Consider the following 18,112-nt stretch of genomic DNA (forward strand, 5'->3'; position numbering starts at 1 on the left):
TCCAGGAAACGTCTTCAAAGCTAATGGCGAAACCCATTAAAATTTCGTCGGAAAAGATTAAGGGTCCATTGTACATTATCCGAGAATTATCCTCCATGTGAACGTGCGAATATTGTTTTCCATATTAAAGCGGGAATTTTGGAGCTTCGGAAAACGGCTCCACAAGCGGGATTTCATTTACCAGGGAAAAAGAATCGAGCAATAAAGGCCAATTAGAGTGGGACTTTTTCCAAAAAGTCCTTTCCTTACCCCCCGCGAAGTTTACCTTCACCGGGGCAATTCTTCTAGGGCAATAAAAGGAAACCCTCGAGGTAGGGAAATTTCCCAAAGACTCAAAAGGGTGCAATAAAATTCCCTTCGCCTTTGGGAATTCCCTTATACTGTAAAAGCCATTTGCAAATTGTATCTGCGGAGCGACAAATGAAAGACAAAAATTGTCAGATAATATAACACGGTATATAATAACATTAAGTATAATATCATTCAATAGGGTGCAATGAAAATTCCTGTCCCCAAATTGAAATTTGTATTGACCGTAAACGCCATTTATAAATTACATTCACTAGGCGATAAATGAATGAAAAAAATTCTCAGATAGCGTGACATAATATATAATAATATTAAAAATTGCAGTCGTCGATAGGTCCGCTTTGGTGAAACTATTTTCAAGGGAGATCGTATTTTATATGAAACTTTTCCAAACGTTCAAAAGGGTGCGATGAAATCTGCGAATTACATCCACGAGGCGATTAATCAACGATAGAATTGTCGGATAACTTAATATAATTTTTAAGGGAGATTATATATATATATTTTTTTTTTCTCTCGACTTACCAATTTTTGGCCAATTTTTTCGATGAGGCTTGGGCGATGATTTTCGGTGATTTTCTTCTAAATGCTGCCAAATTTGAGGCCTCTAGACGGCTTAAGACACTCGCAGGAACTGGACTCGTAGTTCTGATGCTCGGAAGTCGGTGTCTTGTCAAAATCGCTGATTCGACATCCTTTTGGTTTTGCAGATCTCAGACATTTCGTTGCCTTCGTACCGGCGAGTTTCGAACGGAATCGTCGCCGTGTCGCAATGATTTCGAAAAAGGCGAGCGTTTGCATATTTCGCTCTTTTTTTTTTCTCTCTCTCTCTCTTTTTCCTTTCGGCGACCTCGAGGAGGGAATTTCGAAAATCCTGTACGAGTCTAATTGTCGATGGAACAATTAAGGGGATGTGAAAGTGGCATCCGAAAGCTCAATCGTTCGTAAAACTTTTCATAGAACTGGGGGTCTCAAATCGTTTCATACTTTAAAACGTGAATATAGAGACCCTAAGGCAGGTCCTGAAACTCGGGAAATTTTATTTTTTATAAACTACTTTTTAAAATACCTATAAAGAAATTTGAAAAGAATTTAAATTTCATGAGTTTCAGGACCTTCCTTATAGTCTCCCTATTAACGTTGTAAAGTTTCAAACTATTCGGTAAATCGAGTCGGGAGAAAAGTTTCATAAACAAAACTTCGATGTCACTTTCACATCACCTTAAGGATTAAAATGGGGAAGCTTCAAAGGCCAGAGATAAAGGAGGATGCCTCAGATTATCGAACAGCTGTTATCAGAATTTCATTCCGAATAGGTCTGCTAATCACCTGGGAAATCCCGAGGATAATTGTCGAAGAGTTAAGGGGATGTGAAAGTGGCATCCGAAAGCTGAATCGTTCATAAAACTTTTCATAGAACTGGGTGTCTCAAATCGTTTCATACTTTAAAACGTGAATATGGAGACCCTAAGGTAGGTGCTGAAACTCGGGAAATTTCATTTTTTATAAACTGTTTTTAAAATACCTATAAACAAATTTGAAAAGAATTGAAATTTCATGAGTTTCAGGACCTTCCTTATAGTCTCCCTATTAACGTTGTAAAGTTTCAAACTATTCGGTAAATCGAGTTGGGAGAAAAGTTTTATAAACAAAACCTACTCGATGCCACTTTCATATCACCTTAAGACAAACTTTCGGGAGCGAGCTCGAATGATTCCGATGACTGTACTCTTTCGTGAAAAGGTTCTCTTCAGGGGGTTGACAACGGGAATCTCCCCCGGGAGAATTTCCGTTCAGGAGTGGGAACGAATTTCTAATTGTCTAAAATTGGGCCCCTTCCTCAGGTCGAAGAAATGTGTCGTAAATATATCCTGCCACCTTCCTCGAAGAAAGCTGATCCCCTCGGGACACCTTTTCAGGGACCTCTTCAAAGGTCCTCTTGACCTGCCTTATCCTATTTAAAGAAAAATTAATAATAAAGCATAATTTGACACACATACGTTTCAAAATGAATTACAAATTCCTGGATTTACCTCGGATGATCAATATTTTAATATCGAATATTGGTGCAATATCTCTTAAATCATTTTCAACCTGTAGATTGCTCTACCTCGATTCATCGATATTTCAATATTAAATTTTCACATAATATTTTGGAATCAATACTAAGACCGAACATCGATTTTAAGCAAGCAATATTTTTAATATTGGACTGTTTGAGAACGTTTCTGATTTACAGGAAAATATTTTTCTTTACTATTGTGAATATGTATTTTTTTTTTTTATATTCGTTAAGCTCTGATTTCAGTGAATGGGACTGGAAAAAGTATTGTTTTTTTTTATACCGTAGAGAGGTGACTTTTTCGATGACTGTCGAGTACATTAACCTTGTACATTGTCAGGCCTCGTGTGCGCTTCTTCAGCAAATCTCTTCAACATTTATTCCTGGCGGTGCAGGGTCGATCACTTTTGTCGGATCATCGAACTTTGAACATTGTTCCAAGACAGCTCGGCAGTTCTCCGTTTACATTGATACTGAAAAATGGAAAAGTAATTTCAGATAGTACCTCACAATTACACACTGCACCTGCACTTACATCGAGGAATTAAAACCGATTTTCTAAAAAATGATGTCTATCTCGAATGTATATATTTTTAATCACGATTACACCTGGCATTTGTTTTATACACGTACGTGTATATTATATTTATTACACAATGTACATTACACGTAAGTGAGATGAAAGTACATTTTGACTGTAGAAGACGACGGTAACAGATTTGACTGTTTTTATATATTAATTAATTTACTACTTGATTTATTGCCATACATACAAATTTATTAAATCTTCCCAATGGATTCATTTTCTCTTTCAAGTTAATTTATAATTTAGAATCTCACCTAGTTGGCTAGTCAATTATTTATTAAATGTTCATTTTGTATCTCCCTCTTCGTGGGGAATTAATTTTGCGAGTTTCATTTCAGGATATATGAGCGGTGGTGATCGTAATGAGAATCGACATTACTATTCTTGTAATTAGAGGGTAAATCCGAGATCAAAACAGCACCGGGTCTTGGCTTTGTTCATTGTCTAAATTCGGGAAATCCGAGGGCCTCTTCTTTTGACTTCTACGCTTTGTTCGCAGGTCGGCTTCAAAGGATTTGGCTTGAGTCCTTCCAAATTGGACACCGAGGCTAATTTCCTGTATGAGGGGAAGGAGTACACCCTTAGACACGGATCGGTCGTTATTGCTGCCATTACAAGTTGTACTAACACCAGCAATCCCAGTGTCATGCTTGGGGCAGGTCAGTTTCGGTTATTCTCCCATATTTTCAACCGGCGACCGAAAGTCCTCTGGGATATCTAAGACACGATTTCAATAACTATCATTATACAATTCCACTATCAATTTCTAACAACCTAATTTTTCTTGATTATTTATAACATTTTATCAGATTTATCACTTCCTAAAATCATTATTTAGAATATTTCATTGGATTCATCGCTTTCCGATGTTATTATTTTATTATGAATTTCTAACAAGCTAATTTTCTCCGATGATTTAGAATATTTCATTAGATTTATTACTTTCCGATGTTATTATTTTATTATGAATTTCTAACAAGCTAATTTTCTCCGATGATTTAGAATATTTTCTCAGATCGTAATGCTGTTGATAATAGTCAATGTATAATAATCCTTGTCTATTTATTGAGAATGCTCATTTTCAAACTTATCGCTGCCAGTTTTCTAATAAACTATCTAAGTATAAAATAAGCTGTACAAGTATTAGGTCGTATTTATATGAATTAATATTAACGAATGATAAAATTATGTCTTATCAAGGAAAGAATTAATTACCAAAATTATTACTTACAGGTCTGTTGGCGAAGAAAGCAGTAGATGCTGGTCTTACTGTGGCTCCTTACATAAAGACATCAATGTCACCTGGATCGGGCGTCGTTACTTATTATTTAGGTGCCAGTGGGGTCGTACCAGCACTCACGAAATTGGGATTCGACATTGTCGGTTATGGCTGTATGACTTGTATTGGAAACAGCGGGCCTCTCGATGATCCTATCATTGACGCGATAGAGAAGGTGAATTATTATCACAGCTATGGTATCAAGAGACTCGTTAGAGTTTCGAGACAAATACAGTTCTACGAGAACTTCATAACATAATATACAGTACCGTTCACATAATTTAGGACACTCGTTGAAATCCCTAAATTCTGTAAAGAACGAAGAGTTGAAATTATTGTTGTTCCGTTGCTTAATAAATTCAGGTATAAGCTAGTAAATAAGTAAGATATCGTAGGATATGTTATCGTCATTTTGTATAGTCGAGAGGGACTTTCTTGAATTATGTGAGCAGCAGCGAATATCATTATAAGGAAGAAAATTATTATCGTAGCTGTATTCATAGCTACGATAATAATATACACGTGTATAACGTAGATTATAATAATTTCGGTTTACGTTAACCTCAATTGTATCTCCGTTTTCCTTGCACTTAGAATGGACTTGTTTGCTGCGGAGTGCTCTCTGGGAATCGAAACTTCGAGGGCAGGATTCATCCCAACACCAGGGCCAATTATTTGGCATCGCCTCTTCTTGTGATCGCTTATGCCATCGCAGGGACTGTCGACATAGATTTTGAGAAAGATCCTCTAGGTAAATTAGAAAATGAACATGTAATTAATAATATTATTAAAATCCTGTACAACCAAGATTTCTTACCGGGGATTTAATTCATATTAATTGTTAAATAAATACGTTTTTGGAGGTTAGGTTTATCCTTGGACGGAAAGAAAGTCTTCCTGCGAGATATCTGGCCAACCAGGGCGGAGATTCACGCGGTGGAGCAGAAGCACGTCATCCCCATGATGTTCAAGGAAGTTTATGGAAAAATCGAAAAGGGAAGCAACAACTGGGCCAACCTGTTCGCTCCGGAAGGGAAATTATATCCCTGGGACCCTGCGTCGACTTACATAAAAAATCCTCCGTACTTTCAGGACATTCAGAAGGTCAGCTATTAATTAAGATCATTTTTAAAGCCGGTTGCACTAACCGTGATTAACGTGAAATTTCATAATTATGAGTAGTTAATTTCGAATTCATGAAATTAACCTTGTACCCATGTAGGTTAGGTTAACGGAAGATTATAATCCGCCTTCGGTTAAACATCCGAAATCGGCGTTTAACTCTAACTATGCGCTAAGGTCTTATGAAAGGGTCACTCTATATATCAAAAAGCAAAAATATTTATATAATCTTTACGTTATGATATGTGTAAAATGGCTCTTTCATATCGCCTCAAGAATTTTAACTCGAATGTCAGGGCACCCTTAATTTGATGAGTAAAATTTTAAAAAATTCAATAATAAATGCTTTGTTCAATTTATAGGAACTTCCGCCGATCGCTCCGATAAGAAAGGCTCGAGTTTTATTGAGTCTCGGCGATTCCGTGACAACGGATCATATCAGTCCAGCTGGAAGTATAGCTCGGAATTCACCTGCTGCGAGATATCTTGCTAGTCGCGGGTGATCATCATTTATATTTAATTCATAATCTTTAAATTCTCTCTTTAAGGCGATGCAAATGTTTTGTTAAATTTGTCTGTAGACATTTCTAAAACTTTGGCAATCAGTTTGAAGGAAAGTTTTGTAAATATTCTTACTCCTTGGTGTGTGTATATTGTTGACACTTTCACATTTCTTTAATACTGTAAAAAATGTGTACTTATTTGAGACGCCTTAATTTATCTCGATTTTATTCAACGGAGGATTTTATTTCAGGCTTACGCCAAAGGAATTTAACTCCTACGGTTCGAGAAGAGGTCACGATGCAGTTATGGCGAGGGGAACCTTTGCAAACATTCGATTGTTAAACAAATTAATCGACAAGGCAGGTCCTAGGACGATTCACATTCCTACAAACGAAGAGGTGAATTGTGCAGCTCCCTTTTGTCTTTATTTCTGTTTTCTCTTATTTATTAACTCTTTAATGGAATTTCGAACCGTGTCATTATAAATGGCGAATCTCTTGGACACAGATGGATGTCTTCGATGCTGCGGAGAAGTATGGAAAGGAGAAGACACCGTTGATCATCCTCGTTGGCAAGGACTACGGAGCTGGCTCTTCGAGGGACTGGGCTGCGAAAGGACCCTACCTCCTGGGAATTCGAGCAGTCATTGCTGAATCTTACGAGCGAATACATAGGTTAATCACGTGTTAATGTTGCAAATTATTCGGTGCACCCAGTTTGAAGAAAAGTTTTACCATTATTTTATACGTTTTCATGTATACACATGTATATGAAGTTTTTGTTACACCCTAAATTCTTGGAATTTTCAGGTCGAACCTCGTGGGCATGGGCATCATTCCTCTGCAGTACCTCTCAGGACAGAATGCAGAAACCCTGGGCCTCACAGGGTACGAAATTTTCGACATTGCCATTCCTGAGAACTTCCAACCCGGCCAAAAGATCACAGTGACGACCGACGACGGGAAAAGCTTCGAAGTCCTCGTGCGATTCGATACGGAAGTCGACCTGGTGTATTTCAAAAATGGCGGCATTCTTAACTACATGATCAGAGCCATGATATGATGGGAAAGGGTAATTTAAATAGGGACTCGATAAGCGAGGGAAATGTGCAATCCACAGGGATCGGTGTACTTAATTTAGGGAAATTGCGTCCACATGTACAGTGAAGGACATGAGCGCCTTCCCAGCAGATATGGTATCGCATGAGAAGACATTTATGCCCTCCACTGTACAGTGACATGTACAGTAAAGGGATATAAACGTCGCCAGGGTGATGAGAAGGCATTTATGATCGCCACTGTACAGTGGCATGTACAGTGGGAGGCATTAACGGCTTCTCATAAAAAAAAACCGACAGTTTCGCGCCAAATACATTTACACGTCGTGTTCTATCGACGCCATATCCAAAGAGAAGGCATTCTCGTCCACCGTTGTCCACCGAATGTCGCGTGTTAACAAAGAGAGAAAGAAAAAGAGAAACTTCGCCTAATCTTCGTTGCCTGCTGAAATTCTACATTACCTAACGACGTAGTTAAAACCGTACTTAAGGTTAAGTACAATTGGTAATTGTTAATCGTGGACTTCTTGTAATTTCGAGGTCGTTTTTTGTACTTTAATGCGGAGTTGTCCTTTTGTATTATTATTGTAATGGTCTACGGATGTACTTGGTGTGTACATGGTAAATCGTTGACGGTTAACGGTTGTTTCCTTAACAGTCGCATAGTTTATTATCTCTTAACAGCCTTTCGTCTTGGATTACGTTAATTAGTCTAGCCTAGCTAATGTCGATTCAGTCGGTCAGAAACTTTAGGATCTCGTTGTAGTTGTTCTCAGTGTAAGAATAGCCTGAGAATTTCAGCTCTACGAGGGACTGGTCCATTGCTCCGTAGAGGTGGCAGCTATCGAAGCTCAAGCTGTACACAGGGCCTGACATGCAGCGTTTGCTCAGGAAGTACACCTGGAAAAAATTCTTTCGTAGTGTTGAACACTTATTTTCAACTCATCGATGGAGGGGTCCCACCATGATGGGCATATAAAGAGTATCGGTTAAACTTATTGAAGAAAATTGGGGTGAATCCTTAAATTGAGGCAGTTTGAAGATACCTGTACGTATTTCGTTTGTCGTTGATCCCATAAGACGGCTTTAGCATTGACTTGGGCTCCAGTAATTACTGCATTGTGGTGGTCGGAGGATATGCAGTATATTGAAGCGTTTGTGGGATCGGGCCATATATTGACGCAGGAAGCAGTTCTGAAATTCAGATTGAAATATTTAGGGGGCCGTTCCTGGGTTGTTGGCCTCCTAGAGACAACAACGCAGCCCTTATTAATTCAATTTAATATAACTTAACTGCTACGTCTGCCTTTGTAACAACATATACATAGTTTTAAAGAATTATCATGCAAAGGAAATATTTCTTTTGTATTTTTGTTAGTAAAAGTTTTACATTTAATAAACTGTCTACGGTCAATCCACACTGTGCACCACCAGGAATGGCCCTGAATTAGAGTACGAAAGAAATTTAAATAACTAACCTCAAATCCCACTTCCTGGTGTAGGAATCGTAACCACAAGTAAGTAACGTGTTGGGATCGTCCCAGACCATGTCCAAAATTCCGGCACCCAGTCTCCAGTTGTGAACAAGTACATTTGGTTCGCTAAAACTGAATCGTCATCAAATAAGATAGTGTCCAATTAATATTTTATCTAATATTTAAATTAAAACCAACCATTCCATGTCATATATTCTAAGTGGAATTCTATCATTGACTCCTGACAGTCCCACTGCAAACTTGGTTCCAGTCGGTTCGACAGCGAGCGACCAGACCCTGTCCAACATGTGTAGAGTTGGAGGCGGAGTGCTTTCGACATCGATCAGAGTGGTATTCCAAATCTGTAACGTCAGAGTGTTTTAATTCTTCTTAGCGTAAAATTTTAGTTTATTCACACTCTGAATACCTTTACGGTACCATCCCTTGACCCCGAGACGATTGAGTACGAAGATGTAACGTCTAAGGCATGCACATCGCCATTGTGTGCGTTCTCTATATTTAAGGTACAACATTGATCCCTATTCCATACTTGCAAGCCTCCGTCTCTATCAATTCCAAACAGAAGTCAGACCAAACTCTCGCTTAAACCTTAGGACTGAAGAACGTAGACATATACCTGCTACCGCAGTAAACGTTATCATCCTTAACAATGAATTTACAGACATCGTTCGTATGTTTAACGCTAAAGACTACGTTAGACTTGTTGAAGGGATCGCTCCTACGGTAGCCACGTATTTCAGGGCCTCCGCTCCACCATAAAGTGCTGCTCGTTAGTTGCATCCATGGCATCAGTTTGGTCTTCTTCGAGAGTAGAATTTTCCTCTCGTATTTGCCATTTTGCCAGTTCTGGGTCACGTGCCATTTTGTGTGAAGGCATAACAACGGGTTACATCTGAAATGTGAGAAATCACGCAATATCACGTTATAAACGGCCGTGTGTACACACTCTGTGTTTATTTTTATCGACAGCGGTTATATCGGTGACACGTGCGGTGCAGATTCCCGAGTTAACGGCCAAACATAACCTAACGTACCTTTCGCGGAACCTTTTCGACACCTGGTTGGTCGCGATCGGCTTTTTACTCCTCTTGATCCATAGTGTGTCGTCTTTAATGATCTCGTGAAATCGCGTGCACACTTCGCTGAGACGGACAAGGTCGAAGGCATGACAGTAGTCGAAAATTAGGATTAAAACGTCCGACGGCAAAGTGTCCAGCCGCCAGCCATCTGTCATTTTTCCACGTGACCACCTCCCGCGCATGCGCGTGGTTCAAACTGCCGACGCCATTTTCCCGCCAATTTCAAATATGACAAGGAAACGAGTTACCCCAGAGAGGATAAAGAATACTTTGAAGACAAGAGTAGCCAGGCCTGAGGGAACAGAGCTACCAAATTTCTTGCATCACAAACACCGCTATTCCTGCGGATATTTCTGGTACATATCTGAAGTGTCATTTCGAAAGCAGAACGAAAGATGAAGTGCCATCTCTGATTCATCCTGTCCGTGAGCAATCTCTCAATTCATCTCTGCATGCAATTCCTTTCTCAGGGGTATTCATGAAAATGTGATATACAGCGTTTGTGAAAAAGTTAACATACATCTTTATAATTCTTCTGGTCGCTTACAAATAATTAGTCTTTGTCATCGTATTAAATTTACACAGTCGCGTATAAAAACATACACCGGTCAGTTAATCACTAGATACGTTATAATGTAAGTCGTGTTGGGCGTTATATTGACGTGGCACTCTCTCACTCATAGACCCCTTAAAGCTGACTTATGATAAAATTTGGTAATATTAATTTCTCCTTATTGCATAAATTCGTCTTTGTGTTATAAAGTGCTTGGAAGAGCCACCATTTCCTCCGCTGTGTTTTCAGGCATTTTGCAATCGATGGATTTCGGTTTGCCTGTAAGAATTATAATAAATGGTATCGCAGTATCAAATACAAATGGAATTTTCAATTCATTGTTATAAAGTAATAAACCGTTCTTACGAGTTTTCGGCATGGAACGCTTTAAGTACGTCGTGTACAGCAATAAATACGTGAAGGCCGATATAATGGCGATCGAGGAGAATATCCGTAACGTCTTTACACCGCCCACGTCTTTGTACAAAATCCCACCGATGAAACTGCCCACTGCGAAGCCTATAAATTTAAAGACGTGAAGGAATAATTCATATTTTCCACTAAGAAACGTGCACTTTAAACCTGAGAAAATCCCAGAATTAAAATCTCAAAACGCTGTAGAGGGTTACATTAAACACTCAGTATTCTAATTCCGTTAATTTATGTTCCAACTCACCAAACCCATCATCCATTCCAGCAACGATGCCTTGGACAGTAGCCGATGTGCCAGGAGGAGAGATCGCACTGGCATAAGCGACAATTGTCGTGTAGCATAATGCATACGTAGGTCCTTGCATAAAGAACTCAATGGGAACCACCCACCAGGGTGTCGGGGCCAAAGAAATGAGACCGAGCCTCACAGCATAGCACACAAAACACAGAGCGAAGCAGTAACCGTAGCCCAACTTCTTCAGAATCTTCCCTGCCATTAAATATTATTAGCACCGTTCATATTCCTCGTAAAGAGAAATGATAAGAGACAAAATAGTTTACCAGAGAACGTGAAGAATATAACCTCTCCACCCAGGGTCTCCGCTGCAACGATCAGACCTTCAATCAATTTGATTTCGTTCATGTAATTAGTTGCTATCGCTAGATCTTCGATGTACCTGAAATGAGTACAATTTTTTAAACATGTTCTCTGAACAAATTATATTTTGTTATTAATATTTCTATGCTGATCTCCTTACCAGAATAGAAAGTAGATCAGAAAACTGTCGAGGATGCCAGCGAGAGTGGCAAAACACAGGAACACAGCTATCGGTGTCATGCGTACTAATTTGAAGACGTCCCCAATTATGTTGTCGGACCGTGACATAATAGGCAGCTAAAATGATTACATCTGATGAACAATAAATTCGAGTCTATTATCCAAGAAAAATATTACTCACTTCCAGTTTCGAGCAGCATAGCAGGTCGATCAAGGTAAACGCTAGGACTAGAATGAAAGCCGGTGTGTAAGACTTTATAGACTCCCCTTGGGACACGTAATCAATGGAATAGCCAGCCAGAAATGCAGTTATTCCGAAGCCAATCGTTCCCCATACTCGCTGTCTGCCGTATCCCATTTGCCCACCTTCTCCTGTGATTTGAAAAAAGTTAATTCGACCTCGAATGACGATAATTCCATGTCATAAAACTGAAGAAAATACTTTTAAGAGGTTAGGTCAGTATACTACATATGAAGAAAATCAATTCTATATCACGTTATGGCAGTAGAATTCTATATAAGTTTAACAAAACCGAAGAAAAAATACCTTTAAGGAAGAAGAGATTAGGTTAGTGATTTCTAATGTTAGAAAATAAAATCTCATTTATAAAGCAATATATTCACCGAGAACATCGAAGCATATTGCATCGCTGATGCAGTTGGCCACATTGAAGCCAATGTTGCCCAAGGACATAAGAAGAATGAATCCCCAGAAAGTTGAGGACATATAGGTGCAGATCTCCGTAAAGTCATTGCAAATGACATCGCAGGTGGCACCCGATGTACAAGTGGCATTATTTTGAAGGCAAGTGGTGTTCGGGGAGAACTCTTGTTGGCCACGATAATAAGTGGTCTCAAAGCTTCTTGACCTTCCTTGACAATTCCACCAGCAAGTCACATTGTTCCTCAGGAAGCAGGATTCCTTCCCGGTGACGTTCTAAAAGGAAGTATTTTCATCTAATCTCTCTACAAATGAGAAAAACGACAGGGAATAAATAACTCCTCTTAGTAGGTGGGCTAGTGAATTGGAAGTGAAAAAAAAAATCAGGCCCGACACTTAATAAGGTCTCTTTTGTTGCTGCGAAAGGGGGACTGCGGTGGTGTTCAGTTCCCGAATTAAGGACAGTGCTCTTGTAATTAGAATTAGGGGAGCTCGGCTCTGAATCGGACCCCCAAGGGACGTATCACAATGATTCAGGGAGTCCCTTGTGTGCCTAAACAATTACTGAACATTATCACTGTACTTTGATACAGACTTAAAAAATCTCACTCATGGATATTCTCCAATATAAAAGGAAAACCTCACTTATTAACGTCCTGTGGTATGAAGTGAACAATTTCACTTAAAACACCCCCGACATAAAATGAACAATCTCACTTATCGACGTCCTCCGATACATTAATTGAACAGTTTCACTGATTCACATCCTAAGATATAAAATATCTCCCTCGAAGTTCCTCGTTCCACGAAACTTGGAAACTTCTAAGAGCCTTATTTCGCACGGGCCAGATTATTAATTATTCTTGCATTCAGAAGATAACCCACCCGAGGGGTGCAGACTTCGAGGTCCAGACAGGAGACGTTCTTGAATTCCCTTTGCGGAAGCAAGGGCAATGGCACAACTGGCAGGAAATACATAAGGACGTAGCAGCAACTAGTAACAGCCAGCAAGCCGATGAAGAGCGACTTCCTCCAATCACGAAAGTGGTCTACCAGCAGCCCGAAGGCTGGCTTTGCGATCAGAAACATGATCGGCAGTATTGCAGTGATACTGCCCATGACCATCGGCGAGATGCCTATTTGCTTCCCATATACTGGCAAAAATGGTAATATGGGACCCATCGCTGAAAAAGGGGAAAACAGAATGAGTAAATAATAAATTACTGATTGACATTCCCTGTTTCAGGAAATTACAAAGCTTCCTAAGATTAATTATACTTAATTGTATCCAATTATTAGATAAGAAAATTTGCATTAGTTTTCCACATATCAGAAAAAAAAATTGGTGATATTAAAAATTAGAGAGAAATTATTCGGAATGTTATAAAGATTTATATTTTCAATTTTCGCGGTTTTAACAATTAGAGAATAAATGTCTATTAATTTTCACATACAAGAAAAAACTAATATAAGGATTGTTGATAAAAAAAAAACGTGAGGAAACTCGCGTTTTTGCATTTTATCGCTTATTTTCGAGTTTTCTTGTTCCAATAGGGAAACGCAATAATTACCGGTCATTACATTTATTCATTTAAGAAATGACTATAAGTTTTCCTTGTAGCAGGGAAACCGGCAAGAATGTCCAGGACGCAATAAAATCAGGAAAGGTAAATTGCCGAAGCAACTTAATCTCCTCCTCTCGCGAAATTACCATAATTAGATTTTCATCCATAATTAATTTCACACTTCATCGTGCCAAGTAAAAGACTAATAATCTCTTAAACGTCTCTGTCAGTAAAGCGATTTTAAAGCGATTAACAAACGGGCCATTATCTCGAATAATCTGAAGCGTATGCTGGAAATACTTCCTGGCGTTTCTATTTCAGCCTAATCATTGACAAGCTACCACGACACTATGGACTTATATAATGTACGCTGATTAGGGTATTCTTTATCACTTAGAAGGATTAATTCGGATTAATTCGGAGCGTGAAATATTGCCGTCGAGGTCGACGCCGATTCGTCGGTACAGAAATTCAGTTCGAGTCGAATCATCACGTGAGCATTTAAACACTTGTCTTGATTATTCAAGGGCCGTTAATTAATTCATTAACATTCCAGCACGTACAAGAGGACTCTTCGACATCGACTCTGGAAGGAAATTTGTCAAGGGAAAACCATTAGAAAATTCGATTAAGCTATCAGAATGTAATATCTAAAAAAATAGTCACATCTCACCTGCCATGAAGAAAAAAAAATGAGCCTTGACGGGTAATTGTTGAGAATTGATTTTCATTCGTGCCATTTCGATGGTCCTCTTCAACTTGTCGCAAAGGAATGGCTGAAAATATAAGAAAAATGATCCCATTAAGGATTGTCTTACAAAAGCTTTGTTACATTGAGATATTTATACCGAGATAACAATTTCATCGAACCAAAGAAATATTTCTTCGACTAGTACCGAAGAAACATTTTGTTAATTCAAAGTATAATTATTTGGCTCGAATAAACTCGAATAAATTCTATATCTCTTAACTATGATATGATGTGGTCATCATCAGTTGATCATGAATGTTATCATTTAGGTATCGATACTGAGATTACTGCAGCGAAAGGCTCTTCGATCAGCTGCAACTCCCATATTCAGTTCAGCTACAAAATTAGAAAAAAAAAAACGGAGATAAATTGATTAAAATAATTAATCAAAGCCACTCATAATTAGTATTAATTGTCTGATAATTTGGCATAATTTGGGAACCGCTGTAATGCACTTTAACTTTGTGTTGGAACCAATGAGATATCATATCGCTCGGGAAGGAAAAAAAGTGAATTAAGAATATCGATTACGCCAAGGAGAGGACTTTTTCCTTTCTTCAAATTTCCACGTTCCAGTTAAGGAACATTTGTTAATAATTTGGCAGGCGAATGTTACTTTGTTTCCGGTCCAACGTGTGTTTTACAGTCCCAAATAAAATTAACTGATAAATAAAATGTGCACGACAAACGGAATATCTACACATGTCAATAATGGCCAAGATACATTCCACTAAAACGCTACTCAAACAATGCATATCCGTCCGATAAGAAGTAATCAAGACTAAAATAGATGGGCACTCCTCTTGCATTACGGAACACACCTCTAAGTGACAGATAACACTTGAAACGCACATTAAATTCACACCTAAAACAGTGATTTTGTGACCGCAAAGAATATCCAGTATTTGTAGGCTTCGCAATGAACTCCATTCTTCTTATTAACAAAACAATTGATTCATTCTTCATATTGACGAGATCCTTGTGCAAACTCATCTGTAAAGATGCACAAATTTGTTTACATGACATATTACATAATTAATGCAGTGTACACATCGAGTTAGCAAAATAAAAATGATTCGCAGGATAACAGAGGGTGACCACGACGTATCGTGAGGATCCTTGCATAAGTTTATCCGTAAACTGAAAAATGAAATGACAATCGTAAGCAGGAAAATGTACAGATTTTATATGACGTATAGTAGCATAATGCACCACATATGCAACGGAGGTAACAAAATAAAGGGAATTCATAAGTTAGGAGGCTTAAAGTGTCAGAAGAGAGAGTAGGAATGACAGGTATAGAAACTTACTCGTTATAACGAGGATAATGAGATTCAGGACAGCAACAGGTGGTGACGCGTCGTCCTTTTTTTGCGTTTGAGGAGTCAAGATGTTGAAAAACAAAATCTGGTAAACCGTCAGGTCGTGGAGAACGCGTCGGAGTCTAACATCGCGCAAACTGATCTGCTAACCACCTTAGACCATAAATATCTAGACCGCGCATAGCAGTGGAAGGGGTAAACTCGCATGGACCACGTGTGCCGACGTTACTTACACAGTTAAAGCCATTCTACTTACTGAAAACTGGGAGTGGGAGGTCCAATACGAGGTCTAGATATATTGGTGTAAGTTAACCACTAGCTCACACACTGACACGGCGGGAAAACTGGTAGGCGCCGATCTGACGTTAAGAACCGAGAAGAGCCGAAGATTCACGAGTGTGCCCGAACGGGTCGGGATTTTAAATTTAGCCCGAGACTCGAGTCACTTGAAAAAGAGAAAGAAAGGGTGCGAGTAGAGTTCGAAACTTCTCGGTGACATAAAAGAAGGTAACCGTGAAACTTACCGCAAGTTACCGAGAGTGTCGAGAATTTATGATTTTTACTTCAAATCGAGTGCGACGAATTTAACTGCAAAGAAATCTCTCAAACAGACAATTCGAAGAATCCTCCGTCGAAGATAAATCCATACGTTACGAGACTCTGATTCTCGTAAATAATCGATAGAAGAGCTGATAGTATAATTTAACAACTTCTTGCGTAGGCAGAGACACTTGTGTCAATGTACGATTAGTTTCTTCAAGGACACCAGAGGGGACTTTAGCATCTCGTTATCAATTAAGTACAGTTAAACATCTGAAATAGAATCCAAAATTTTGTGTTAAAAACTGAATTAAACATTTCCTTGTACAATGGTCCAACTCAACGATCAAGTTTCTCTGCGATGACTTTCTCCACCAAAGCAGAAACAGGTTTTTCCTGTTACGTTTAATTGTTACGTAAGTCATTAAGGGAATGCCCTTCTAACATACATTATGGTAATTACGATCTAATTAGAGCTCGTTACTACAAAATTATTTATCCCTCCTCTCGCCAGATCTGTGAATCCCCTCCCGAAGCAAAGGCCCATTATGTATCGCAGCACACATGTCTCTTATATAATCACATAAGAGTCATGTATATCGACTGCACTGATCAAAGTAATGATAACGACACAATGAGGTACGAAGTGGCTCGTGATGGAAATTTGTTGATATCGAACTCGTTACAGGAGATCAAGCTTCTCGAGATTGCATGCCGACAGTGTACACATGTACGTTTGAAATTTATACTCCACAATAATCTTTGCACTTCGTGATGAATTTATAGTGAAATTGTCCTTCACGACACATTGTAAATGTAGACAAATCTGTCATTCACATTTTTTATTATCCAATTGTCATGAAATCTGATTCCCACCTGAGATAAATGTAAAGCTTAAAATAAACAAACGATCACATAATATTAATGAGTTTTAAATAAGAGTTCTTCTTCTGCGATACTTATGCCCGTTAGATGATAAAATGATAAACATGTAATTGTAAGTACTCGCTTGTTAAACTTTTGTCGAACACATTTTGAACGTAGATCGAATAGAATTCACTAAAATTTACCCATGTAGCAATTTTAAAATATTTATACAATACTACTGAGCTATATAGTCTCAATATTGAAATATTCACATCTTGATTGACCATGAACATTTTGTCATATTGTATGAATTTAATTTAATATTTACCAGGACGTGAAATATTACCTTGGTTAGTGATTGATATCGTACCATTAAATAATAGGCCAATATTCCATAATGGGAATAATTATTCCTAATATTCATTGTTACAGAGGTAAAGAGTATATACTGGACCTTTCTTCACCTTTTCCACATGATGTTCCTTTTTTTATCCTGCCGCAGCCAAGATTCAGTTCTTCCAGCCTTTGATATCATGCTCTTGACGAGTCTACGCAGTTTCGATCGATGTATTTATTTTTGCATGCAGAATACTGCGCCTGTCCCTCTCGTCGCTGTGAGAATTTCAAACGATGACTCCGCCGGAAGTTCTGCTGAAAAAAGAAACGCACGACAATAACTGCGCCGTCAAAATAGAGGCTCAACAGGCTTCGATACCAATTTGTTAATATAAGTTTGCCGCTCCTTTGATAAGGAATTTTATTCCTAGTAAATACGAGCTCATTGATTAACTTGGCGATTTAAACCGCATGATAATTTTTTAATCGACAATTCTGTTTCAGATGAATTGATAAATGTATATCTCTAAGCGATACGATGCCTCGTGTATGTTCTCGGATATTCATACTTTACGTATATCATTGTCGCCGATTATCGCTTCCTCTGAGTAATTGAATCTGCAGTGCAACGCCCCTGATCGTTATCGATACCGAATAAAGGCGTAGAAATTGCGATATTCGTTCCGAGATGTAGATTCAGCTGAGCCAAAGTCTGCTTCACACAGATTAACACCAGACTGAATTTCGTATGGGTGTAGAAAGTGGATCGGTTAAAAAATACAGCTCCGATGGGGGAAAACCTGTTGAGAAATT

At 38.6% G+C, this 18,112-nt stretch overlaps 3 protein-coding genes across 14 annotated transcripts in view; 1 reads left to right on the forward strand and 2 right to left on the reverse strand.

The window, feature by feature from the left end:
* LOC105703707 (cytoplasmic aconitate hydratase) overlaps positions 1-7,559 on the forward strand; it is a 13,555-nt gene extending 5,996 nt beyond the window's left edge. For both annotated transcript variants that reach the window (XM_012432283.1, XM_012432284.1), the window contains exons 8-15: positions 3,457-3,616; positions 4,191-4,411; positions 4,831-4,987; positions 5,105-5,340; positions 5,721-5,857; positions 6,113-6,260; positions 6,370-6,536; positions 6,672-7,559. In XM_012432283.1, coding sequence (XP_012287706.1) covers positions 3,457-3,616; positions 4,191-4,411; positions 4,831-4,987; positions 5,105-5,340; positions 5,721-5,857; positions 6,113-6,260; positions 6,370-6,536; positions 6,672-6,924 — 1,479 coding nt within the window. In that variant the 3' untranslated portion in view covers positions 6,925-7,559. The remainder of the gene's footprint in view (positions 1-3,456; positions 3,617-4,190; positions 4,412-4,830; positions 4,988-5,104; positions 5,341-5,720; positions 5,858-6,112; positions 6,261-6,369; positions 6,537-6,671) is intronic.
* A 54-nt stretch (positions 7,560-7,613) lies between these two features.
* On the reverse strand, positions 7,614-9,712 carry LOC105703709 (F-box/WD repeat-containing protein 4-like). Its single transcript, XM_012432288.2, has 7 exons — positions 9,450-9,712; positions 9,032-9,307; positions 8,822-8,960; positions 8,593-8,756; positions 8,398-8,526; positions 7,966-8,113; positions 7,614-7,819 (listed from the first exon to the last, which is right to left on the reverse strand). Exons 1-7 carry the CDS (start codon positions 9,674-9,676, stop codon positions 7,652-7,654), a joined length of 1,251 nt encoding a protein of 416 aa, XP_012287711.1. The 5' UTR covers positions 9,677-9,712; the 3' UTR covers positions 7,614-7,651.
* Positions 9,713-9,997: 285 nt separating this feature from the next.
* LOC105703681 (major facilitator superfamily domain-containing protein 6) lies at positions 9,998-17,973 on the reverse strand. 11 transcript variants are annotated; one of them, XM_023431936.1, is made up of 11 exons: positions 17,869-17,973; positions 17,418-17,614; positions 15,056-15,227; positions 14,157-14,259; positions 12,804-13,102; positions 11,882-12,194; positions 11,439-11,629; positions 11,238-11,374; positions 11,041-11,156; positions 10,724-10,969; positions 9,998-10,566 (listed from the first exon to the last, which is right to left on the reverse strand). In XM_023431936.1, exons 3-11 carry the CDS (start codon positions 15,086-15,088, stop codon positions 10,250-10,252), a joined length of 1,755 nt encoding a protein of 584 aa, XP_023287704.1. In that variant the 5' UTR covers positions 15,089-15,227; positions 17,418-17,614; positions 17,869-17,973; the 3' UTR covers positions 9,998-10,249. The 11 variants fall into 11 exon arrangements, with proteins under 11 accessions (XP_023287704.1, XP_023287706.1, XP_023287707.1 ...); XM_023431938.1 differs by lacking the exons at positions 17,418-17,614; positions 17,869-17,973 and adding exons at positions 14,455-14,570; positions 15,813-15,883 and having other exon boundaries at positions 15,100-15,227; XM_023431939.1 differs by lacking the exons at positions 17,418-17,614; positions 17,869-17,973 and adding exons at positions 14,455-14,570; positions 15,813-15,883 and having other exon boundaries at positions 15,087-15,227.
* Between the last annotated feature and the right edge of the window lie 139 nt (positions 17,974-18,112).

The sequence above is a fragment of the Orussus abietinus genome, unplaced genomic scaffold (genome assembly GCF_000612105.2).
Source record: "Orussus abietinus isolate OABI.00-Male unplaced genomic scaffold, Oabi_2.0 scaffold43, whole genome shotgun sequence".
Taxonomy (NCBI): domain Eukaryota; kingdom Metazoa; phylum Arthropoda; class Insecta; order Hymenoptera; family Orussidae; genus Orussus; species Orussus abietinus.